Here is a 26,597-nt window from a genome sequence, read left to right as displayed (position 1 = left end):
TTTTTTTGTAGTTATTTAAGCCCTCCCACAATTCCTTACGGTCTTATCACAGAGGATCTTGAAAGAGCATTTAACAAGGAAGACAATAGGCTGGGTGAATAAAAATGAGCAACTGCTTTTACTCAGTAATTGGTTAGTTTTACGTGAATAAAACCTTTACCAATTTTAATTGACTTTTCATTCACGTAAAGATGAACAATTACTGAATAAATTGCTTAACTTTACGTGACTTAGACTTACGTGACTTACGTAAATTAAAGTTTAAGCAAAACTCCTTAGTTTATTTACGTAAAGCTGATCAATTACTGAGTAAAAGCAATTGCTCATTTTTATTCACCTGGCCTAATATTTCGTCTAACTTTTATTCACGTAAAGCTGATTAATTACTGAGTAAAAGCAATTGCTCATTTTTATTCACCTGGCCTAATATTTCGTCTAACTTTTTCTCCGTGAATTTCAGGAAGTCAAGTTTGACTACCCAAAGTTCACGGGAGAAAAAACTCAGACGATATATTGTCTATTAACTAGGACGATATATTGTCTATTAACTAGTTCACGCCGCCTTCTTTACCAATGTTGCTTATAGGACTAAAGCTAACATTATTCACGTAAAGCTGATCAATTACTGAGTAAAAGCAATTGCTCATTTTTATTCACCTGGCCTAATATTTCGTCTAACTTTTTCTCCGTGAATTTCAGGAAGTCAAGTTTGACTACCCAAAGTTCACGGGAGAAAAAACTCAGACGATATATTGTCTATTAACTAGAACGATATATTGTCTATTAACTAGTTCACGCCGCCTTCTTTACCAATGTTGCTTATAGGACTAAAGCTAACATCGAACCTTGAACCTCATGGTTATGAGCAAGAACTCTAACCACAGCGCCACGACAGCATTAACCCTTTAACAGTCCAGTTTTTTTTTAATTACGGTCGCTATTAGTCCAGCTTTTTTTTGGTCTTCATATGTCCCATGTTTTTTTTATTATTAAATTAAAAAAAGTTTTTTTTTACTATTTTCAACACTATTAAACTACAAAATGGTGTTAATCAAAGTTTAGGAATTTATAAACATACTATATTAACACAAAATTTTAAAAATATATTCACTGATATTTATTTTTTGTTTGATAATTGGCAAAGCATGGAGCTGCGCAAAGTCCTATATCACATTCAACACATTTGTATCTTGAATCATTTCGAATTTTGTGTTTGTAACATACCACACATCTTCTCTGAGCATTTTTGAGCATTAATCTTTCGTTATCATTTTCATTAATCTTTCATCAAATATATCTTTTCATTAAGCATTCATCAAACATATAATTTTTTATCTCTTTGTGAGAAAATATTCGCTTTTATGATAATGATTTTTGCACTGAATGAACTTCCTTATCGGCCATAATTAAAATTAAGTGAACACGTTTAAAAGTGAATTTTTGAAAAAAAAGCTCTGTATTTATGTAGTAATAAGTTTTATGACGATTAGATGTATAATTACTGATGAACAAGAAGGAAATATGAGGAAATACATAAAACTGTTATATAGCGGCATGGACATTTAGAAACCCCATTAAATTTACGTAATAATACGGCATGGACTGTTAAAGGGTTATATACAATATAATACTATTGCTGCATTAATACTAATAGTAATTACTAATAGTAATTACTAATAGTAATTACTAATAGTAATTACTAATAGTAATTACTAATAGTAATTACTAATAGTAATTACTAATAGTAATTACTAATAGTAATTACTAATACTAATACTATATACTAATACTAATAATACTAATACTAATTTAATAATAACAATAATATCTTTACAATATCCATATCTTTTTTAATGCCATTGTATAACTTTTTTTTTTTATGTTAACAAAGTTTTTTATGTACCTAACATGATATAAAATAATAAAATTTCTTAGTACTAACAACTATTATTACTTGTATTGGCACAGTCGATTAAACCGTGTTTTAAAGTAAAGATTTTTTTACTTCAAAATATATCAACTTGTTTCTCCGCGTAGCGGCCTTGTTTGTCAAGGTTCTCGTTTCGGGGTTATAGAGTTGAGAGAGGATTATAACCACAATTAAGTAGCCTCCTCGTCTGTAGTGGTCTTCTCGGCCATGGGGAGGTGAATTAACAAAAAAAAAAAAAAAAGTATCTGTTTCACCACAATCAAAAAAACTTTAGTGTTGTGACTTTGGTTGTTATAGTTATTTTTTATTATTATTTTGTTATTTAGGTGCCCCAATAAGACCTAACAGTCTTGTCACAGAGCGAAGCGGAAGTGCATTTAAATAGGAAGTTCACGCCTGTTTCCTTACCGTGACGCGAAAAATTGTCCAGAGTTCGTTTCGAACCTCGATCTCCTGCTTCTAAAGCAAGTACTCTTACCACTGCGCCATGGCCGCTAAATTTAGGGTTTAGTTGTTATGGTTATTATTTATGGTTTAGTTGTTATGGTTACTTTTTATGGTTTGGATGTTATTATTTATTTTATATGACTTGGTTTTTATTAGGGATATACAGGAATTCCGTTCTGGCCGGAATTTGTGACTTTTAGATCATTCCGCTTCCGGTCGGAATTTTAATAATTCAGGCCGGAAAGCCAGATTTTATTTTTTACCTTTTTTAAAAAAAATGTGACACAGAATGTATAAATTAAATCAATACTTATAGTTTTTTATTGTCCTACAGGGCAATGAAAAACTATAGGTAAACATAGGTACAAAATACAAAATTCTAAACAAACGCAATGTAAGGGAAAGGTGCCTATAATGGCATACTTAGGTATGAAGCTTCACTATTTAGTATCTTAAAGACCAAGAATAAAAGTTTTGATATGGATACATTCCTTGTTACATATAGAACAATAAGAGTTTTTTTTTATTATTAGTTATTCTTATTTTTAAAAAAAAGCACAAATATGCCATCATAGGCAACTATAGCTCCTATGATGGCATAGGGGAGGACGGGACTGGTTCGCATCGAGGGTAACTTAATGATTTCGTTTAATCTTAGAGCCTTTCCTCAGAAATGCCAGAAATTTCGCGTAATTATCCTAATTTACCATTTCGTGCTACACAGCAGCAGGTTTTCTCAACTTGTCAGTATTGCAACACACCTAACTCGTCAGAATGCCACCTTAGGAAGAAGTTATCATTTTCATTTAAACAAACTGTGTCTGCCTTGTTCAAAAGATAAAATTAAAATAAGTATTCCGCTAAATGCACAAAGCCCGGATATAAAATGCATGAAAGTTTTATTTCTGCACAATTAAAAATAAAATCACAATCTTAAATATATTATTAAAAATTAAATTTAATTGATAATACTATTAATTATTAAATTTAAATCAAATTAAAAATTTAATGCATATTTAAATTAATTTAAAATTAAAAATACAACAGAACATCCCAAAATCAATTTTTGTTGATTAAAAAAGCAATATTTGTGCATAAGGGAATAATTATTTTTACTAAAACTAAGGTGAAGCCAGTATAGACATGTAGATCTAATCACTTTTTCGCCAAAACCAATATTTATGAAAATATGACCGGTATGCCATCACAGGCAATATTTCATCATAGGCTTTTTCTACAATTTTACATGCAGTAATCAATTATGTAAGGACTTCCAGAAGTTTATGAATATTATGGTGCAAAAAGAGTTACTACCCAGTTTTGGGCAACAAACCAGCTCTTTATTCATCAAAAATGTTACCTGCCTCTGAGAATAGCCTCATTTTATATGATACTTATTAGGTTAGGGAAAACCGGTTTCCGGAAACCGTAAAGGTTTTGGAAACCAAAAATGTTATTATCAAAACCGGTTTTTGAATATATATCTTCTGTACAAAATTTACTTGGTATTTGGCAATTCTAAAACAGTTTTCTTGATGTGCAGTTTTTCGAGAAAATAAATGAACACATTAAATTTGCTTCAACTTTAACTTTAACAGTAAGTTACTACAATTTGTAATGTAAAAACGTGAAACAAATTTTCACAAAAACAAAAATGTCGTTTTCTGAAGTCCACAAGGATAACACACCAGTTTGGAAGCACTTTTTGCACTTAAAAGAACTTGAATTGGCCAAGTGTAAGCTCTGCGACCAAGAAATTAAGTGCAAAGGAGGAACCACAAGCTCCATGAGGAACCACCAGAGGACAAAGCAAAACATCACATTTGCTGCTGTTGTTAATCCTGAGTAAGCCTAAAGTCATCAAACCCATTAATTCATTTTTTTAAGATAAAGGATCCTGCTGATGTTGTTTTGGGTGAGCTTATTTCATGTAATGGGCTGCCCTTTCGTGTTGTCTCAACTAGTCAACGTTTGAGAACAGCCCTAAATGCACAAGGATATAAATTGCCCAAAGATGCTAAATCGATTAAGGCTCTGCTGATAAAACATTATGAAGACATCAAGAAAACATAGCAGCAATTTGAAGAAACGAAGTAAAAAAGGCATCACATGTTAAAACTTGTTAATGTATCGGTATAAAATGTTTTTCATTTTCCCCATAGCAACGGTTTGTTTATTCCGTTGTTATGCGCTATAGAATTAAGTTAAACCATGAAAAAGTCATAAAATACTTACCTTTTCAACTCTTTTAAGTGCAAAGTTGTAGACTGCAACAACTTCTTGTTAATTAGTTTAGTATGATGGCTTAATTGACGTAATTCGCTTCTTGTTTCAAGCTGCATTCAAACTTTATTATTTATGCAATAGTAAATCTTTTATCTTTTTAAAATAAAAATAATATGGGTGGATCAAAGAGAAAACAATTATTTACAATAACAAAAAACAAAATTTCGTGGAAACAGATATACAAAGATTCCTTCTTCAGAAACGAAAACTTTTTCTTTTGTTGAATCTGCCACGCATTCTGCTTCTTCAAAAAAATTAAATATTGCTGATAGAGATATTTAAGATTTTCAAAATTCAGATTTTAACTTTGTTATGAACTTTAGTCTGTTGGAAAACGTTATACCGCTACTGAATTGCCCGAATTTGTGTGAAGATAATATTTATTTAATGTTCGATTCCTCAAAAAAGTATGGTTAAGTATTGGTTTAAAAATATGTTAAAACAATTGCAATTGGAAAACTGAGTTTTTTTCATCTGCTACATTTTGTAAAAAAAATTTAATCGAACAACAAGCGTGGTTTTACTTCAAACAACGGAGTTGTTTCTGCAATTTCAGTTGAAAGTGGTAAATCTATTGACTTTCAAATAGAAACAAAAACATGTAAATTATGTTCAATATGGAAGTTAAAAAAATACACGTACCCAGTTGAATATGAAAAGTTCCAGTCATCACATTACCAAAAGTGTAAAATTAGTCATACTGGATCATCATCGGCTATGGAACCAAGTGGTGTTTTAAAACTTTTTCATCGTTCTGAAAAGAAAAACAACTTAAGGTATACCTGATATCTTGGTGACGGAGATAGTAGTTCTTATACCAGTATTGTTGCTGCTAAACCTTATAAAAAGCAGAGTGCATTGATCATATTTAAAAACGAGTTGGCACGCGTTTTAGAAACTTAAAAAAAAGCAGCAAAGAAATTTTAAGTGATGGTAAGAAACTAGGAGGAGCAGGTCGTTTGACAGAAAATGTTATTAAAACATTGCAAAATTGCTATGGCAAAGCAATCAGGCAGAACATTGGTAGTTTATATGCAATGAAAAAAAGTGTAGCAGCTGTTCTTTTTCACTGTTCTGAAAGTTATGACAATGAAACACGTCATCAATTCTGTTTGTGCACTAAGGATTCTTGGTACAAATTTCAGGCTGATAAAGTAACTGGAAAAAAAACATACAAAGAAAATAATTGTATTGCTGCTGCTGTTCGAGATTTTATAAAACCGATATTTATAGATCTTGGAAGTGATATTCTTTTAGAAAAGTGTTTGCGCGGTAAAATACAAAATCCTAATGAATCTTTGAATCAATTGATTCGGAAGCGGTGTCCCAAAGATATATTTGTTGAAAGAACTGCTTTATGTGTTGGAGTAGCATCAGCTGTCCTATACTTTAATAATGGACTACAATTTTTAGAGACGTTATTTGATACGCTTGAAATAACAGTAGGTTGCAATCTACGTAACTTTTGTCTTATAAATGACTCAAAGCGCATTTTTAAAGCAGAAAAACAATGCACAAGTATAGTGAAATTAAGACGCAAGAAAATAAGAGCTATACAAAAAGGTTTTTGCGATCAAAACGAAACATTAGAAGGTGCAATTTGTGGAAGTGGAGAGTTTTGAACAATTGTTTTTTTTGTTTTTATTTTTAAATTGAGTTATTCTCAAAATCATGTTTTATAGCCTGGTGACGGAGATATTTTTCAAACTGATAACTGATTCGATCTGAAATTTGGTACACTTGTTTGTAACACATGTATTTGCAACCTCTACTAGAATTATGTTTACAGCTAATTGCGTTCTACTTTTGTGAGTGATTTTGTGTTCTCAAATAACACCAAAACTTTTAAATATGACTAAAATGCATATATTTTGACTTTTTTTGGTCAAAATCCAAAACTTTTAGTGTATTTTGTAATTGTATAAGTAAAGGATTACAAGCCAAAATTTCAGTTCAAATTTATTTGCGGTTGCTGAAAAACCCTGTCGCCAGTTATTCATTTTTAGGCATTTGTCTATCAATAATTATGCGCATAATTAATTTTTTTAAATTTTTACTTTTATTTTAATCATATAATATATGTTATGCACTATTAAAAATTGAACAAAATGTTAAAATGAAAGATTTTTAATGGTATACTACCACCTTAATTTCCACGCTGCATAAATATACAATTGGTAACATCACTTAAATCATCTACTACAAATTAGTACAATTAGTATTTGTCTGCTACAATGTCTGCTACAATTAGTATTTGTCTACTATTTTAATTTTTTAGATTAAGTTTTTCTCAAACTGGTCGAAAAAAATATTAATTAAAATACTACTAAATAAGAGTAATCAAATAGTTTTTTACCACTAACAGTATATTTTATATTTCAATAAGATTGAAAATAAAATAATTAAAACTTTTTTTTTAAGCCATAAATTTCGCAAAAAAAAACCAAACAAACAAACAAAGAAATTTGTGATTTAAACTTAACCACATAGTCGAGCTCGGAAAGTGATCTGTTAAACCTGTATAGATTATGCCTGTTTTCTTAAATGGTTCTTATGAAAGTCAACAGCTACGGAGATAAGGAAATAAAAGTTCAAAAATTTCGTTTTATTTTTATTTATTATTTTGATATATTTCAGGAGGGTAACACGTTTTGAATCGCATTATTTACGTAACTAATTAGAAAAAGTTATTTTTTGAATGACATCGGCAAATTAGCTTGTTCAATAGTTTCGACAACGATGTTGTTTTTGTAACTTTTAAAATTAATCTAAATGAAAAATAAAAAAAGAAATAAAATAAGAAATAAAAATAATAATCAAGTCAAAAATTTTCTACATTTGAATTATTTTAAATCACTACACGTTGAATTAAAACTTACTATTGAATACTTTCAAGTCTTTAATGTAGCCATTTTGAACACTGTTCCATGGATCACCAAAGAAAACTCTAACAAACTCAAAAGGTTCTGCTTCTTTTTCAACATTGAAAATACGTTTTTCATCAAGGTAGATGTTAAAAATAGTTTTATCTTTAGAAACGGCTTTGGTTCGTGTTAATTTAATAGATGACCATTGGTTTAAAGGGAGGGAATCTTTGGTGGTGAACTCCGTTAGTTTTTTCACGTCATTTAAAAAACCAGCTACAATAACTAACCTTCCAGATCCATCCTCGTGAAACCAGGCTGAAATTTTTTTTTTGGCTTGAGTTAAATATCTATCCTGCATAAAATGGAAAACACTATGCTTTCCTATCGAATAGGATGTTGGTTTTATCTGAAAAGAAACTGTGAATGTTGTACTTAAAAGGCTTATGGTTGCAACCAAATTATTTTCTTGCAGCTTTTGTTCTTTGGCATTTTCAAATTTATCTTAAAATAGTTAAAAAACAACAACATGTAAAACAATTGTAAATCAACTCCCCCTTCTTCAAAAAAATAAACCTACACCTGTATATATATGTACACTACCGTTAATAATTATTCGAATGGCATTAAAATTTTTAAAAAATGCTATTATTTAACTATTTTTCATGTTTACTTGTTATGTTGCACTATAAGATAATTTAAAAATACTTTGGTTAAAATGCTTTAATAAAGATTATAAGATAATAAAAATGCTAAAATGGGCAAATCTACATAAAAAATGGACCACCAATGACTGTGAACGTGGACCGACGTATAGAAGTTTTAAATCTTTGCTTTTCAAAATAAGATTGTTTGTCTGGAAAATAAAATCGTTGAATTTATGATAAAACAGAGTGTACTACTAACTGTAAAACATGTCAGGTGTAGTGTTAAGGTGTGGGCTGTTTTGGTTAAGATGCCACAGGGAAAAATAGAGGGGGTAATGATAAAATTATGCTACACCTTCGGAAAGATGGGTTAATAAGAAGCTTTCATTTTTTCAGAAGAAAATGACTTGGAGCTTATCCTAAAACATTTTTTTCAAAAAATTGTTTAAGTTATTTGACTGAGTTCGAGAACGATCAAATGTAATATAAAATGATTTAGCCTCCCCTATCACAAATCTAACCTCTATCAGATTTTTATAGGAGGAATTAAAATAAACGTCAAAAACTAATGCATAATGATGAACAAGATGTGGAAAAAAGTCATTAGTTAGTGGCATAAAAATGACTTTGATAAATTGGATAAGTTATTAAGTAGAATGTCAAAAATGTAAAGCGGTTATTGTCGCTAAGGGTCATTAAAAGGAAAGTAAATTATAAACTAATCTAATCGAATTTATATTATCTTTTTTTGCAAGCCTAATAAAAAGGAAGATAACATATAAGTCAGGTAGATTTTGTTTTTAGTTTTTCTCTCAATAGTAAGTAAAACTATAATATCCTATATCGAAAAGTACGACCATTCATATAATTATGGACGGTAATGCATGTTCTATTTTCTTATAATTAGTTACACATTGTTATATTTATCTTTATATAGCTAGACATTAATATATTTATTTACTGCGCTTATGAGTGTATAAAAAAAAAAGACTTCTTTAAAACATTAAAAACAAAATTACCCAATGATTGAGTTTTATCAGAGGTATTTTTTGTATCTAAAACAAACAAAAAAATTAACATTTATAAGTCATTTGGTGTTAAAGCACAAAATATTATACTTGTACTACTTAGTTTAAATAATTTGAAAAACTTTGGTTTACCAATCTAAAACGCTTTAATCATTCCATAAACTGTGAAAAGAAAAAAACAAGTTGAAAGAGCTCAGGAGTACAAGTATTTTTATTTTAAAAAGCAATACTCAAAAGTGACGGTTTTTTTTTGTTCAAAATTCAAGGCAAACCACTTTAGTCTTACTGAAAAAAGAAAAGTTTCTATAAACCATGACAAGTGACGTCACAGTTCATAGAAACATTTTTAAAATAAGTTTTTATGAACCATGTTAGAAACTGCACTACAATGGGTCATTTAAATAAACTTGCTGAAGAACATAAAATTACAGGTATAATGAAAAACAGTGAAAAATTTCAAAAGGAGTGTGATTCTAAACTTGCTTACATCAATCAGAGAGAAAAGAGTACAAAATCACAATTCTCTACTTAATTTATATAAACTCTTTAAAAGCAAGTTGAGAGATCTATATTTAGGCAGTACTAACAGAAGGTAATTCTTCAAGGGGCTTCACTCTTGTTGTGAAAAATAAATTCATTTTTTAATTGTTTTTTTTTGGTCTGTTTGACACAGGGGCGTCGCCTTGGAGGGGGTAGGGGGGAGTCTCCCCCTCCCAGAATCTAGAAAAGAGAAAAGTTGGGAATTTCCTTGCCACGAGTTGGGACAGTTGGGAAATCAGTGATAAAATCAAAAAATATTTTCCAGTTAAATAAAGTTAAAATGTTTGCGAAAATCCATCAAAGATCTAATTTTTTTTTGACTTGGACAAATAAACTTTACGTTTATTAAACGGCTTAAGGCTGTTTTCCACAAGACGAAATAAATTGTTAAGTCATAACGGAACGCCCTTTTGATTTCCACGTTGTTGTTTTTTTTCGCGCAACTTTTTTTTGTTATCAACAATAAAAATGGCAGCTGCAAGTTTATGCAATAAAAATAGCAGCTGCAATTTTATGTGTGACTAAAAGCAGTTATTCATTTTTTTCATACTTTCTACTTTGAAACGTGAATATTTATTTCCATGAATTGATTTTAACATTTCTTTGTATAAAAGATATGATAGCATTTAAAATGATATGATTCATTTTTTAATATAATAATTTTATATAAAGCTTTTTATCAGAAAGTATAATAAAATAAATGCTAAACTCTGATATGAACGTTTTGCGCCTGTTATTACTTCCAATTATCAGTATACTAAAGTAGGATCAGAATTAGGTTTGTAGGAGTAATAGGCCTAATTAGAATATATAATAGGATTATTAGTCTTATTCTATTATTTTAAGACTCTTATATCTTATCACATTTATTAAGAGTGATAACTTTTATAAACATTGAATCCTTTAAAAATTACGGTAAATTATCTGCGTTTGTTTTCCAGCACTAAATATGAATAGCAAAAGATATAAATTACAATGTTGCGTATGCAAAGCAGTATTTAATAACGACTATAAAACCAGTCATGAAAGATCCGTTCATGGTGGTAGAAAGGTTCGTATACAAACAGTGGGAGCCCCAGAGAATCCTTTTGTAGCCTCCTTAGCTTCAAAAAAACAAAAATGCTGCTCAGAATGCTGGTATTGATGTCGAAGTGGATGATGAAATACAAAGTAGTGAACATACAAAGTTAGACTTGATAATAATTGAAACATCGACTTCAACATGTGGTATATCCATAGAAGAAGAAACAACATCATTTAATAAAAAATTTGAAGAGGACGCAAGTTCAAAAATTCATAATAATGATGCAAAAGGGGAAAACCCGGGTTATGCTGTAGTCCAGGAACAAGCAGAGAAATTTACAGAATTAAATCCTAAATCAGATGATTTAACCCAGTTTCAAGACCGAGATAAAAAGGATGACACGAATATTATTAACTTGGATACTACTGAAGTAAGCAGTGAAACAACAAATTGGACTTCGCTCATGGGGAATTTGGGTGTTTTAATAGATAATCTTAAAGATTGTAATGACATTTATAAAAAATATTGTAAAGAAGAATTAGTAAATGAAAAATTTGCTGCAATTGAAATTGTGAATGCAACAAGTTCTGTGGTGGAAATGTCAAAAAATGTTTTGAAAATGGGAAACGCTTTTATAAAAAAACTCGATACCAAAGCTCAAAATATTATAATTGACAAATCAGATTCATCAGCATTGATAAGCCATGACCCAGGTTTACGTCCACATACAATTACGGATAATCAAAAACTGTATTTAATCCAGTTAGGGCCACACCAACTAAAACTTGCTAGTTTCCCAAGTGACGGTAAAAATAGATTAAATCCCCAGTGGTACAAAGAGTTTGAACATTTAGAATACAGCACCCAGAAGGATGCCACATTTTGTTTTGTCTGCCGCCTTTTCCCCAAGGGTGTTGGAAAGAAGGGAAAAACTGAAGATGCTTGGATAAATGTTGGGGTGAGATCTTGGTCTAAGATGAAAAGCTATGGGAAAAACAAACTTGGAAAACTTCAGGCGCACTTTACCTCTCAAGCACATAAAGTTGCATTAAGTAAAAATTGTCACTTTCTTATGAAAAAAGGGCATATAGATCACCTTATAGATAAATCCAATAGAATTGCTCTAATAGAAGAGCAAAAAATAGAGGTGCAGAATAGAAAAACCGTCGAAATTCTTATCGATACATGCAAGACTTTGGGAAGCCAAGGGCTAGCGTTTAGAGAATCGGACAGTGCTAATCAAGGTAACTTTGTTGCAGTTGTTAATCTTATCTCTCGCCACAATCCCACAATAAAAGCCTGGATTGAAGATAGAGCCCTTCGTCCATATAGAGTTACATACACGAGTCCATCGTCTCAAAATGAAATGATTAGTTTAATTGCAACTGAATTAAAGAGTAAGATCATTGATGAAATTAACAGCTCCAATTTTTTTTCCGTGATGGCCGACACTACTCCCGCTATGTCACATAAGGACATAATGAGTATAGTTGTGAGAACAGCCAGTGAAAACGGTGAGATTCGGGAAAGGCTTTTGAAATCCGTTGAATGCACTGATAAGACTGGAAAAGGGATGGCTGAGCTAATTTTATCTTCTTTACATAAAGAAGGCATTGACACATCAAAAATGGCTTTTCAGTCTTATGACTACGCGAGTTCAATGTCTGGACAATTTAAAGGAGTACAAAAGTATATAACAGAAGAAGTTGGCCATAATGTACCTTACATACCTTGTCAAGACCACAGAACAAACACTGCTCTTGAACATGCCTGCAATGTTAATGCTTTAATACGAGAATTGTTTAATGTCCTTGAACAGTTGCATGTTTTCTTCACATCAAGCACAAAAAGATTTAGTCATTTAAAAGAAAAACTTGAAGACATTGACATTGCAATACAGCTTGTAAACCTGTCTAGAACAAGATGGACCGCACGAGCAAAATCTGTTAAGGCATTAAATCAGTGTTTGGAGAAGGTTATTGATCTTCTTCAGAGCATCTCAAATAATAAGGTTTTTGATACTAACACGAGAACTAAGGGAATGGGACTTTTGAAAAAAGTAACAACTTTTGATTTCATTATTACTCTTTTCTTCATGAAGAATATCATTGAGAAGATAAAAATATTAACTGAAATCTTAGAAAGTCCAAACTTCAATGTCATTGACAGTATTAATGTAATTGAAAGTACTGCCAAGAACATACAAAATATCAGTAACGATACAGATGCTATGAACAATTTGATTGAAAGTGCAGTAATATTTTCTAGGAAATTACACATTGATGCAGAAAACGATTACGAACGACACCATAGATTATAAGCAATGGAGATGAAAGCTTTTTACCGGAAAGAATTCAAAGAGGTCATTGACTCTCTTGCCATAGGTTTAACCGAAAACTCGGCAGCATTAAAGGAAATACTTGCCCCTATCACCAAAATTTTTAGTTTTCCGTTAAATAAGGATAATTTGAGTATTGAAAACTTAACAAAAGCAAGCAAACTTTTTCCTCCTGGATACAAGGATCATATTCCAGACGTTCATGTGCTGAAAGGCCAGATGGAAATTTTGATAGATATCTGTTTAGAAGTAGGTGATGGAGATTTTAACTCATCAAGAACACCAGCCAAGACGCTGCAAGACATTTTGTACCATGTTGTGAAGTTTAAGGATATACTGAAACAAGCCCATAAACTATGCATTTTTGTAATCACAGCTGCTTATGGTGTAGCATCAAATGAGCGTTCTTTCAGTCAACTCAGGATTGTAAAATCACATCTGAGAACAACAATGAGTGACGAGAGATTAGATAGTCTCATGCTACTGAAGTGCGAAAAAGAACTTTGTAAAGGAGTTAACCCCAAACATCTTGTTAAACGATGGGTTCAGTTGAAGAAATGTCATATTAAAATCAAACAGTAGACAAAAAATGATAGGCTGATGATAAAATATTGTGCGTATAAGTTTTGTAATAAAATAATATTTTCCATATTCCTTTGTACTAACTCATTTCCGTTAAATTTTAAACTGCTATATATGCTGCCAGAATGGTTTGTAAAGTTTGTTGAATTTGTAAATTGTAATATTTTTTTGGACTAATACAATTTCACTATGAATGGGTAAAACTTTTAGACGTTTTTTGAATTGAATACTTTGTATATATGTAAAGGAAGCTATGTTTTGTTAATAGAAGTTAATAAATACTGATAATTGGCAATTCATGAGAGTGAGTGCAGTGTAGTATAACAATCAGTAGATTTTGTAAATAGGACAGAAATTGATTTCTTTAATTCTTGAATTATAAAAAACAGTTGTGAAAACTATGTTAAGCAGTTGGGAAAAACAAGGTCTCTTCCCCTTCCCCCCCCCCTGGAATTTTCTCACGCAACGCCCCTGGTTTGACACAACAGGTGTAACAAAAATGTGGGATCAAGTTTCCACCATCAAGATCAAAATTAAATCAAAACTGCTCTTTAATAAAATGACAACTAACTGTTCATAGAAATATTAGGAAAGATATGGACATCATGAACAAAAAAGAACTTTTCAATTAAGGCAGCAAAAATAGAAGGTATTGCTGAGCTAGGTATAAACATAAACCGGATGAAAATGAAAAATTTGCTGACCTCTAAAAGATTAAGGTTGGCAAATTGTTGCCTCATTTTTTCTAATTCTGAGGGTTGTCTTAATATGAATATATTACATTTTATCATATAATATGTATCTAATATAATATCATGCATATATATATATATATAATATGTATCTAATATAATATCATACATATATATATACAATATGTATCTAATATAATATCATAAATATATATATATATATATATATATATATATATATAAACTTGTTATATATATATATATATATATATATGGAGACCTCAGTGGAATATCCGGCGTTGTCACATTTAAAAAGTATTGAGAAAGTATTTATTGATCATTAATAAAAGTCTTTATTTAAAGCAAATGAAACTAAGCAATTTAAAAAAATTTATATTATAATTATTTTATTTAAAATTTATTCAAAACAAAACATTTTGTAATTTTTTATACAAAATTTTTTTTTTCTTTGCTTTAAATAAAGACATTTATTAATGATCAACAAATACTTTCTCAATACTTTTTAAATGTTACAACGCCGGTTTTTCCACTGAGGTCTTCATATATATAAATATATATATATATATATAGCAATATCTAAATATCAATATATATCATATCAAGCTAACTATATATATCAATTATATATCAAGTTGTTTCTCCGCAGAGCGGCCTTGTTTGTCAAGGTTCATGTTTCGGAGTTATAGAGATGAGAGAGGGTTATAACCACTATTAAGTAGCCTCCTCATCTGTAGGTGCCTTCTCAGCCTTGAGGAGGTGAATAACAAAAAAAAAAAAAATGTATATGTATATTTATGTATATATGTATGTATGTATGTACGTATGTATGTATGTATGTATGTATGTATGTATGTATGTATGTATGTATGTATGTATGTATGTATGTATGTATGTATGTATGTATGTATGTATGTATGTGTGTATCTATGTATGTATGCTTGTTTTTACTGTTAGTTATCTCTAACTTTACCTCCAGTACTCAAATTATTAAAAAGTTAAAAAAATTATACTAAACCTCCATTCACAACAAACAACTCTTTAATATCACCATCATGTGCAGTATACCACGGATCTGAAATATATACTTTTACATCTTTAAATTGCCTTGGATCTTTGTTTTCAATTTCATATTGAATGGAACCATTAACATAAATAGCATAAACATAAGCACGATCTTTCAGGGTTTGTTCTATTTTAATACTTGACCATACATTGAGTGGAAGTGGATATTTTGTTTCAAACTCTGAGTTAATATTGCCATTAATAGCCGAGAAAAATACAAGTTGCCCAGAACCATCTTTATGAAAAAACACTGCTGGATTTCTGTCACCACACTCTCCATAATTCTGACCCTTGGTTACATGGAGAACATTTTCCCATCCTTTAGAGTAAGAATAAGGTTTCAGTTTAAAAGATACAGAGTATGCTTTTTCTAAAACGCTCATTGTTCCAATAACTTCATTTTCACAGAGCTCTTTCTCTGAAAGTTGAACAACTTTATCTAAAAAGAATGTTTTTAAACAATCATTATTTCAATATATACTTATTATAGATAATCAATAAAACTATATTTTATTTGTAATAATATTAAATCTTAGTAAAATCGTAGTGACGTATTTATCTTCATACCTGTTGGATTGATGACAAGATCAATCATGCTTGGTTGATCTGAAACAAAATTAAAAAAATGATAAAAAGACAAAATTTAAGATCATCATTCATTTTATTATTTCAGCAGATATTAAAAGAAATAAACTTATCAAGTTTTTGTTTAAAAAAAATTAACAATAAAAACACCTCATTAAATTTCCATAAAATTTTTTTTTTACCTTACTAACTCCTTATAATATTTGAATTAAAAAATAACTTACAAACACCTTATTATAGCTAGTTTTTTCTTTAAGAACAATGCTTACAAAAAAAAATTAAAATGTATAATTTTTTTATGTTATACATCTGATATATTAACATAATAAGAAAATTTTTAATAAATTTTGATAAAAAACTTGAACCTTTCTTTCCATTGATTATAAACATTCCCTCTATGAATGTGTCTTGCACTAAGTCCCATGGGTTTGAGGCATACACCTGAACATTGTTGAACAATTTGGGCAGTGGATTCTGTTCAGAGTAAACATTTTCTGCATTAATTTTAATAATGTAAATGTATTTTTTTTCTTCGTATTGCTGAAGAATATCTATTGTACAAAATGAATTTGTTGGTTGAGGATCAGTAATAAAATATTTTTTAGCTGTTGGTACAGTGATATTTAATCTGCCATCGCCAGCATCTGAAAACCATACACCTAAAACCTCTCTGCCACGACTTTTATGACTAGACCCAACAACTAAATGAATGACATTGTGCAACTTTTTAGAATAATTGTTGGGATGAAGTTTTAAGAAAACACGAAACTCTTTATCTAGTTTTTTAATGCTTGCCACCATTTTTCCACCAACTACATAGGTTAATGATTTGATTATTCTTGCTAAAAAAAATTAAATATTAAAAATAACAAACCTAAAATATATACATAAATATACTATTAAAAAAAAATTATTTTAGTAAAAACCCATTTTATTTTTGCAAAAAAAACTTAAAACATGTTAATTAACAGTCATACTGGCAAATAAAACTAATAAAATATTGAGAATAAAAATAAGAAAAATAGTTAATTAAATAGTTAATTAAATAAAAAATAATAGTTAATTAAATAAAAAAAATAGTAAATAAATAAATAAATGAATAAGATTATATAAACGAATTATATAAACGAATAAGATAGTTTTCAATCCGACAGTAATCTAAAGGAATTTAATGTGGTATCCCTATTAGAAATGAATTTAACATCAAAAAATAATTTACTTTAAAGGGATCCTAAAGTGCTGAGACAAGTTGTGTTCATTTTAAAGAGAATGATGGAAATAAAATGTTTGGGCAGAATTTTTTTAAGTAAAACAAAATAATAAATGTATACCAACAAAAACAAACTTTGTTGTTTTACTCAAAGCTCACTGTCTCCATATTAGCCAATCTCTCAAAGTGTTTAAAATATACATTATAATCTACAGATTTTATAATTTATTCAAGCGCGTTTAATTTCAAAGAGTTTTAGTAAATGATGTCATTGTAGAATTTTTTTTTTAAAAACCCTTAGAAATAAAAAGCAAACTGTAATTATTGGAAAATTCATTGCCATAATGATGTCTGTCACCATTGGTATTTCTTATGGCTTATGTTTGTATCCTATTCTGTTTTTTATATTTAAAAAAGTCTTACTAGAATAATTATTAAACATGTTTATTATATATGCTCACAACAAGAAACTAATAATTGCGCAAGATTCTACAAAAGATTCTATAAATGAGAACACAAAATTCTAGAAGAAGACAAGATTCTAGAACAAACAACAAAAGATTCTACAAACTGAAAATTGTATTAAGTAATTGTGAAATAATGCAATGATTGAAATAATGAATAATCTTACAAAATAAATAAATTAAGATAAAGAGACTCGGCAATCAACCTCTATATGTGTATATATATATAAATATATATATATATATATATATACATATATATATATACATATATATATATATACATATATATATATATACATATATATATATATATACATATATATATAAATACATATATATATATATATATATATATATATACACACACATGTATATATACATATATATATATGTATATATATGTATATATATATATATATATATATATATATATTTATACATATATAAATATAAATATACAAATATATATGCTATTAATATGCAATATTTTCAAAATGGATAATTGAATAATAATGTCAATAAATGGTTCTTTATCTTGCAAAAGTCTATTTTAAATTTTGAAGAATCTTTTTTACAAGCTGTACAACCTGATATGAGCTTGATATTTAGCCTGATAACATGTGATTCCAAAAAATCTGGACAAACTTCCCGCCAATTTTTTCTCTGCATAAATTTATCAATTTTGATTGGCTCGCACGCCATTTTGTAGAGAATTAAATTCTCTACAAAACTTATTAATTTTATACTGAGCAACAAATTTGAAATGATGAAAAAAGTTACTTCGAAACAAGATGACGTAAGAAAGCGAGTGTACAAGTTTATTGAAATTATCCCAGAACTTTCCAAAAACGCAGTTAAGGAAAGCAGTTAAGATGACAAAAAAGAAGATCAAACAATAGGAAAAAAAAATCCACCATCAACATAGAATCAGTCAACGTTCTCTTGCTAAAAAATTCAATGTCAATCAATCATACATATGCAAAACGATAAAGCAGAAGACAATCATTCATTATCATAAAAAAATTAAGGCTCCAAAAAGAACTCCTGAACAACAATCTCTTGTTCGTCCAAAGTGCTCTAAATTGGTTGAAATTTTTCGAAAAAAACAGGTGATTATTGACAATGAATCATATTTTGGATTAAGTAATTGTAATATTTCAGGAAACAGTGGATTTTATTCATTAGATGTTACTAGGACACCAAATGATGTTAAATTAAAAATAAAATAAAAATTTGAACAAAAATTATTGGTTTGGGTTGCAATTTCTCCAAAGGGATTGTCAAAGCATTATGTTGCACCTTCCGGTCAAGCTGTCAATGAAAATGTGTACATAGAGAAGTGTTTGAGATCATGTTTGCTCCCATTTATAGAGACTGTTCATAAAGATGATGTTCCAATTTGGAACAAATGCCTAAATATTCCTAATGAAACTTACAATTTAAACAAATTTGAAGCAAGACTAGACTAACAGCTTATGGATAAACAAGGCAGACAAATAGGTTATGGATAAAAAAGAAGGCAAAAAATTAATTATTAGCTCCTATAGCTAAACATTACTAAAAAAAAGCAATAAATCTGCTATAGCTTTGCTAACATTGGTAAATAATGTTGGTAAGCAAACCAACTATTATTGAATTTTAAACTGAAAAGGTTCATAAAAATTGAAACAGAAGTATTTTTAAATCAAATGCATATACTTTAAAACAAATAATTTAATTACCTTGAGCCCTCATTTTATCATTTGGAGTAGGTGGAAGTTCTAAATAAAGTAATAAATAAATTATTCTTTAAATGAATAAAATTTTTAAATTGATTATATTAATAATTAACTATTTTTAATTCATTGTTAAATATAATTGAACTATTGTTAAATCAGGGTTAAATAGAAGCAATATAACAACAATACAATATTACTTGATATATTACTACCCATGTTTAAGTACTATAATACCAAAAAATATTACGCATAAAAAATAACTATTAACAAAAAATTCGTAATTTTTGCTCTTAAATTTGAATATTGTATTAAACCCTACTTTGTTCTTAGTTTCACTTCATTTTCCATAAGGTGGTTCAGACCATGATCTAAAACATTTATTAAATTTTCCTTCTATACCAGACTCACCCTATAATTGTACTACTTACAACTTAGCACTGACTAGAAAATTTTGTCTGCTATGTATAATCTTAATTGCTTCAGTGTAATCTTCTAAATTCAGGCAGGCAAAAAAGCTTTCATCAATTCTTGTTTCATTAAAAGTCAAGCCTCATTCTATTGTTTTCATCATTATGTGCAGTTGTTTATTTCCAACCGTAATCATTACAATAACCATTTCTTACTGAAAGAAATCTTCTGAGAACAAACACCTTTCTCTCATTGCAAGAAATCAATGCAACTATTATTAAAATTATCATTGCAAGAAACCAATGCAACTAATTCTCATTTTGGTTAATCACAGACTACTTAATCTAGTGTTTTATCTCAAGAGTTGACTTCGAAAAACTTTTAGAAACTCTTGAACAGTGTCATTAAAGAGCAAGTCAAATATTTAATTTCTTATATATAAATACAATCTTATTTTCTCTATCATAGATAGATTTTTTTATTATTATTCTGATTAACTCCCAACAAGGCTGCAAGCAACCACTATTTTTGGGAGTTACAAGAAATAAAAAAGAATAGAGTTATAGAGCAAGGAAACTGATGAGAGAAGACTTTAAAAATTTTAGGTTGTATGAATCAGGAAAACATGAAGATGGTAGAGAGTTCCAAAGAGTTGAAGTGACGAAAAAAACTAAATGAATAAAAGTTTTCAGAGTATGCAGGGACAGATAAAGTAAAAGAATGAGACTTTGCTGAATGTTGAGTGGAGCAAGAATGAGTTTTAGTCGATGAAATAAAAGATAATAACTCCTTTGAGCAGTAACCATGATAGTATTTGTAGAAAAGAAAAAGAGATGCAACTTTATGATGATGGCAAAGAGACTAATGCTTAGCAGATAGAGTGAACCCAAGAGAAGACTTTTTGTCAAGTTATATAAAGTACAAGTTTTATAAAGTATAGGAGTATAAACTGAGTCATCAGCAAAACTTTAGTTGTAAGGTTAATAAGGAATATCAAAAATGATTAAAAACAAAATAGGACCAAGGATAAAACCTTGAGGTACTCCAGAAGTTACTGGAAATAAAGAAGAGCGTTTGCCTTTGAGGATGACTTTAAAAAAGCAGTTAAAAAAAAACAATTTGATAATCTCAAAAACATTCCCAGGTAGACCATATGAAGCGTCTGGAGAAGACAAGAATGCTAAACACTATCAAAAGCTTTAGTTATGTCAAGATTAAAACCAATTGCATTAAATTTTTCTAGATACTCCTTATAAGTCTAATATTTTAAATTATTAAGTTAATGTTACTTTGGTGTTACTGAAGCCTGATCAATGATTGACACAAAACTTTAAAGGTAACGTAAATAATAAACAGATAAGCATATAAAATTGAGCTTCTACTATCAGTTTCTCTTTCAGCAAGATCATCAGAAAACAGAATGCTACATGTATATATTGCGTCATTTAACTAAAAGCTAAAAAAGTTTAATTATCGCAATGAAATTATGCTTTATGGCGAGGTTTTTTTAGAAATTATATATTTTAATGTAAACTTTTAATCATTACTAAAAAAAAATTGGTCAAAAAGCATTGTATTAACATATAGTTATAGTTTAAAAGCTGTTGCGTCACTGAACCCATTGACGGGATAATTAGCGTTTTATAAAATAGCGCGGTAAGGAAGTCAAAATATCATCCAAAAGTTCAGATTTCATTGTGGGTTTTCAAATTTTTCAAATTCGAATAAATTTTAGCATTTTAGTATTGTGAAGGACTATTAGTAAATATTAGTAAACTTTTGGATTTATGTTAACATTTTCTTATAAAGTTGTAAATTTTTAAGAAATGGAATCAAAATTAGAAGTAAAAAAAAAACGTTATGCAGAATACCAAGCTAATTATGTTTCTCGGAATGCTGATAAAAAGAAATTTCCAGAGTTAGATCTAAGAGATATCGAGAAAAATTGAAAGCCAATCCTAATAAAAAAGCAGCTTATGCTGCTAAAGCAAAATTAAGAGTTTTAAAAAGTCACGCTTTAAAAAGAAAACTTTTAAATCAATATCAAAGACCAAGCTCATCTTTTAAAAACGTTCAACAAAGAGGAAAAGCATTGAAAAAAGTTTTAAAAGCACTACCAACTTCAAAGGAGAAACAATCTGAAATTCTTTCTATTCTTTCAAATAGCTCTGCTTGTAAAGATAATTTGGGTCTACCTCCAGCATGTTCAAAGCTGTATGGTCTTTCTGAAAGCGATGTTTTAGCAGTTGTAAACTTTTATAATGAAGATGAAGTTTCCCAAATATCACCAAACAAAAAAGATGTCACTCGAATTCAATTATCTGACGGAAAAGCAAACAATATTCAGATACGTCATTTATATTATACGCTAAAAGAAGCTTTCGAGTTATTCAAGGAAAAGCATCTGCACATAAAAATTGGACTCAGCAAATTTTGCGACCTTCGTCCACGCAATGTAAAATCAGTTACAAAATTTCCGCATAATGTTTGTGTTTGTAGTTTGCATGAAAATATGCGATTTGTCTTAAATGCATTAGCAAAATCAATTCAAGCGCCTTCAATCAAAGTTGGATCTGAAATGATAAATAACTTTGTTTGTGAACTGTACACATACGATTGCGCCTATGATAAATGCGTTGCATGCAAAGGTATGAAACAGTTCGATAAACACTTGCAAACTGTTAATACATTTGGTTTCGAAGTATCCTGGGACGAGTGGAGAAAGCCTGAAACTAAAACATATGCAAACATTGAAAAAATTTCAAAAAAGTCTACTGTAACAGAACTCATCCAACACATATCAGCGATTCGTGATAAGTTCGTTATACACGCATTTGTAAAGAAAAACCAATCAACAATTTTTAATAAACTGAAGGAGGTTTCGATGAGTGTTAATTCTGAAATTGTGGTAATCCAAGTTGACTGGGCTGAAAACGCTAGGTGTTTCAATTAAAATGAGCCACAAGCGGCTCATTTTGGTCAAAATCAAGTTTCTATCATGACCCTAGCAGTCTGGAACATTGAGTTAAAAACATTTGCCATAGTTTCAGATTCAACTGATCATACTAAGTTTTCTGTTATACCGTACATTGACAAAATCCTTCACTTTATTCCTGATCAAGTCAAAGAAGTACACATATTCAGCAATAATGCCACTTCTCAGTTCAAAAACAAAAGCATTACGGCTGCAATGGTTGTGTTTGAAAAACGTCTTCATAAAAAATTCTTCTGGCATTTCTTTGCAGCGATGCATGGGAAAGGAGTGGTTGACGGAATAGGAGCTACTGTTAAGCGAATCACAACCCTGAGAGTAAAAACTAGTCAATACGAAATCAGGTCAGCAGCAGATTTTGCGTTAGCATTACAAGATTTGCAAATATCTGTAATTCACATGTCAGAAAACGTCTCGTGTCAGATTTCGTCTTTTTGTTTTGTCACTGAACGTTGCGTCACTGAACTGATAGTTTTTTTTCTGTAAAATAAAACGATATGAAAACTTTATTGTTTGTGGCTTTTTTTATGACTACCTTATTGCCAAATGAATCAATTACAACAAAAAAATCTAATAAGTCAAGCAAGAACTAAAATTTCAGCGAAAACTCCATTTAAAAGTATGCTGATAAAAAAACACTTTTTTACGCGTTGAGTCACTGAACTCAACGCGGAAAACTGTTTTAATTTTTGCCATGTAGCGGTGTTATGTTAATACAATTGTGTTTAGTTTATCTTATAAAATTTTAATTCAAGATTGATTTAGAGTAATAAAAAATTATTTTTGAGTTATAGAAAAATTTCTATTAAAAAAATCTCTCCGCATGATGCGTCACTGAACTATGGACTTGGCCATATATATATATATATATATATATATATATATATATATATATATATATATATATATATATATATATATATATATATATATATATATATATATATATATATATATATATATATAAATATATCTATATGCATACATATATACATAAATATATATATATATACAATATGTAATTATTCTTGTACAGACTAAAAATAATATAATTACGAAAGTACAATCAAATCAATTAAAAACTTAACTTGTCATACTAAAAAAATAGAGATAAAAAAAAAGAACATAAAAAATAAATAAAATAAAAATAAATAAATAAAATAAATAAAAAAAAACAGGTTAAAAAGATATGCAGTATGTATAGAAAATAGTAACTAAACAGAAAGTGTCATCTGGACATAAATAACCTGTTTTCTCATATCAACAATTCTATGAAAATACTTTCTTCAAGTTTCAAGTCAAATTTATTAGATGCCAAATCTAAAACAGAAAAACACTTACTTGCATGAAACAATTTTCATGAAACAGAGATGTTTATAGACTTAGGCTTTTCTAGTAATGTTCAGATATCCACATCTTGAGATGGTGAGTAGTTTCGCCTATATAACAGAAGTTACATCCTGCACATACAAATTTATAGACCACAAATGAATGGAACTCTTGAGGAATAGATTTTTTAGAAGAAAAGAATTTAGAAATTTTTAGTGAGGTAAGTACAAATTTAATATTAGCTGAATAGCAATATCTTTTAGCAGTAAAGGACATCAAAGCACTTGTCACTGAAGTACTCACTGGATGAGTGACCACTAAAGCTAAGAAGTTAAAGACCCATTTTGACACATTTTTATCTTTCAGATTAGAATATATTTTAATCGATTCAAACTCTAGCAGCAGCTATCTAGTAACAACTCTCCATTGCTCCTCATTGTAGTACAAAAATCCTAAAATATGCTGTACAAAAATCAATTATAACAGCATCTATTTATATATATCGATTAATAGCAGGACAAAATGAAGAGGATTTTTAACTTGTTTGTATATTTTTAAATGTCCTTGTTTTAAAGTCATGTGTTAATGGCTATTTTTTTTTACCAAAAAATGCAATAGTAGTGAAGTAATATAGCGCTTGCTTCATAGGCGAGAAGTTCCAAATTTAATCCCTACAATGTCCCTGGTAAAACTGTGCTCAATTTGTTTCTCTGAGCAGCGGCCTTGTTTGTTTTTAGAGTTAAAGTTCATGTTTTAGAGTTGAAGAGTTGAGAGAGAGAGTTGTAACAACAATAACACAAACAATAACACAAGAGGACTTTAACCTCCTTGACTATAGTTGTCCTTTCAGCCTGTACAGAAAGTTATTATTACAACAAATAGTAACTTATATATATCACAGTATAATGTCTACAACTATTCAAACTCAGTTGCGTAATTCTGTAGAGTTTAGTAATCAGTTACTTTTACTATGTTGTACAAAGAACTGCTCCATAAAAAAGCATAAAACAGATAAAATTGATAATTATTTTAATTTCATTAATTCATGAATCCAACAGGCTAAGTGTATATGTATCCCACAAAAAAGATTTACCATAAACAAACATAAAATAATTTCCTGGTCAGAGAAACATGATAATGAAAAGCATGGTTTTTATGAATGGGTTGTAAATAAGTTAGTTACATTTATGAAGTAATGAAACAAACACATGCTTACTTTAAGACTGCATTGAGATACTGCAGAAATAATAAAGAAATGCTATGAAATGATGTATTAGCAAAAAATATTTTGAATAAAAACTAATGTTGCAACTTTTTGAAAAAATATAAAAAAGTTGTGCAATTGTAAAATGACAAATAATACTTCAAGTACTGTAGAAGATGTAAGTGATGATAAATCAATCAAAGAGGGACACTATTAAACAGGTATACAAGGCATGATAGTGATTACTGTTTGAAAACGACACTTATAACACTATAAACAGTGTGAATTTTATAAATCACTCTAACTTGAGCTTAGCTATATAATATAGTTATATAATATATAACTTAGCTATATAATAGAGTTATATAATATATATAACTAGGTTAAAAAACATCAAAGCTTGCAGATCTGATGTTATAGCTGCTTAAGCTATTAAATATGGAGGCAAATAACTGCCTGTGCATTTAACATTATTATTCAAAATGTGTGTAGCCCACTGCTATTTGCTTTTTTATATAATGCAAGCAATTATTGTACCACTACTTAAAAAGCTGAGAATATTTATGACACATTTATAATTACTGCGCAATAGCCCTATCTTATAGTACAAGCAAGATTCTAGAGACACTCAGTGTTACTGAAAGTGTGATTCAGTAAATGATGAATATCAGTTTCGCTTTAAATCTTAAGATAACATTTCACTTAAAATAACATTAAATTTTATTAATTTAAAGTTAAAAGGTGTAAAAAAAAAAAAGATGTTCGTGAATAAAGGTAATCAGACATTTTAAATACATCTTTTAAACCTATTAAGTGTTTTTTATACATTTAGTTAATTAAAGTGAAGAATGGAATGGAATTCAAAGAAGTTTATCAGAAAAAGTAGTTTTAGAGCATTTATTGGAAATAAAACCATGAGAGTAAAAAAAAAATGGTGATAAAATACATAACTTAATAATCTTAGGTATTTTATACAATATAAATTGTATTAGTTCATTACTTTTGCAATAGTAAAATTGCTAAGTAATGTAGTAATTTAGTTTCTACTAATTTAATTTCTAATAATTAATAATTCAAAAAAATAAAAGTTAATTAAAAATTCTGCAACATTAAAATTCTAATACAACCTTCAACTAATGATAAATTCTTCAATTAATGATAAATTTGCACTTTGTAATAATTGTAAAAGTTAAAGAAAACTTTGTAAATAAAAAATTAAAATT

At 29.0% G+C, this 26,597-nt stretch overlaps 1 protein-coding gene across 4 annotated transcripts in view; it reads right to left on the bottom strand.

Moving 5' to 3' along the window:
• Positions 1–7,261: 7,261 nt before the first annotated feature.
• LOC136079840 (uncharacterized) overlaps positions 7,262–26,597 on the bottom strand; it is a 66,403-nt gene continuing 47,067 nt past the window's right edge. For all 4 annotated transcript variants that reach the window (XM_065796457.1, XM_065796458.1, XM_065796459.1 and 1 more), the window contains exons 13-19: positions 19,445–19,483; positions 16,412–16,888; positions 16,029–16,067; positions 15,415–15,900; positions 9,194–9,229; positions 7,543–8,031; positions 7,262–7,431 (exon numbers count right to left, since the gene is read on the bottom strand). In XM_065796457.1, coding sequence (XP_065652529.1) covers positions 7,427–7,431; positions 7,543–8,031; positions 9,194–9,229; positions 15,415–15,900; positions 16,029–16,067; positions 16,412–16,888; positions 19,445–19,483 — 1,571 coding nt within the window. In that variant the 3' untranslated portion in view covers positions 7,262–7,426. The remainder of the gene's footprint in view (positions 7,432–7,542; positions 8,032–9,193; positions 9,230–15,414; positions 15,901–16,028; positions 16,068–16,411; positions 16,889–19,444; positions 19,484–26,597) is intronic.

The sequence above is a fragment of the Hydra vulgaris genome, chromosome 04, assembly GCF_038396675.1.
Source record: "Hydra vulgaris chromosome 04, alternate assembly HydraT2T_AEP".
Taxonomy (NCBI): Eukaryota; Metazoa; Cnidaria; class Hydrozoa; order Anthoathecata; family Hydridae; genus Hydra; species Hydra vulgaris.
This window is presented reverse-complemented; position numbering and strand designations above follow the sequence as displayed.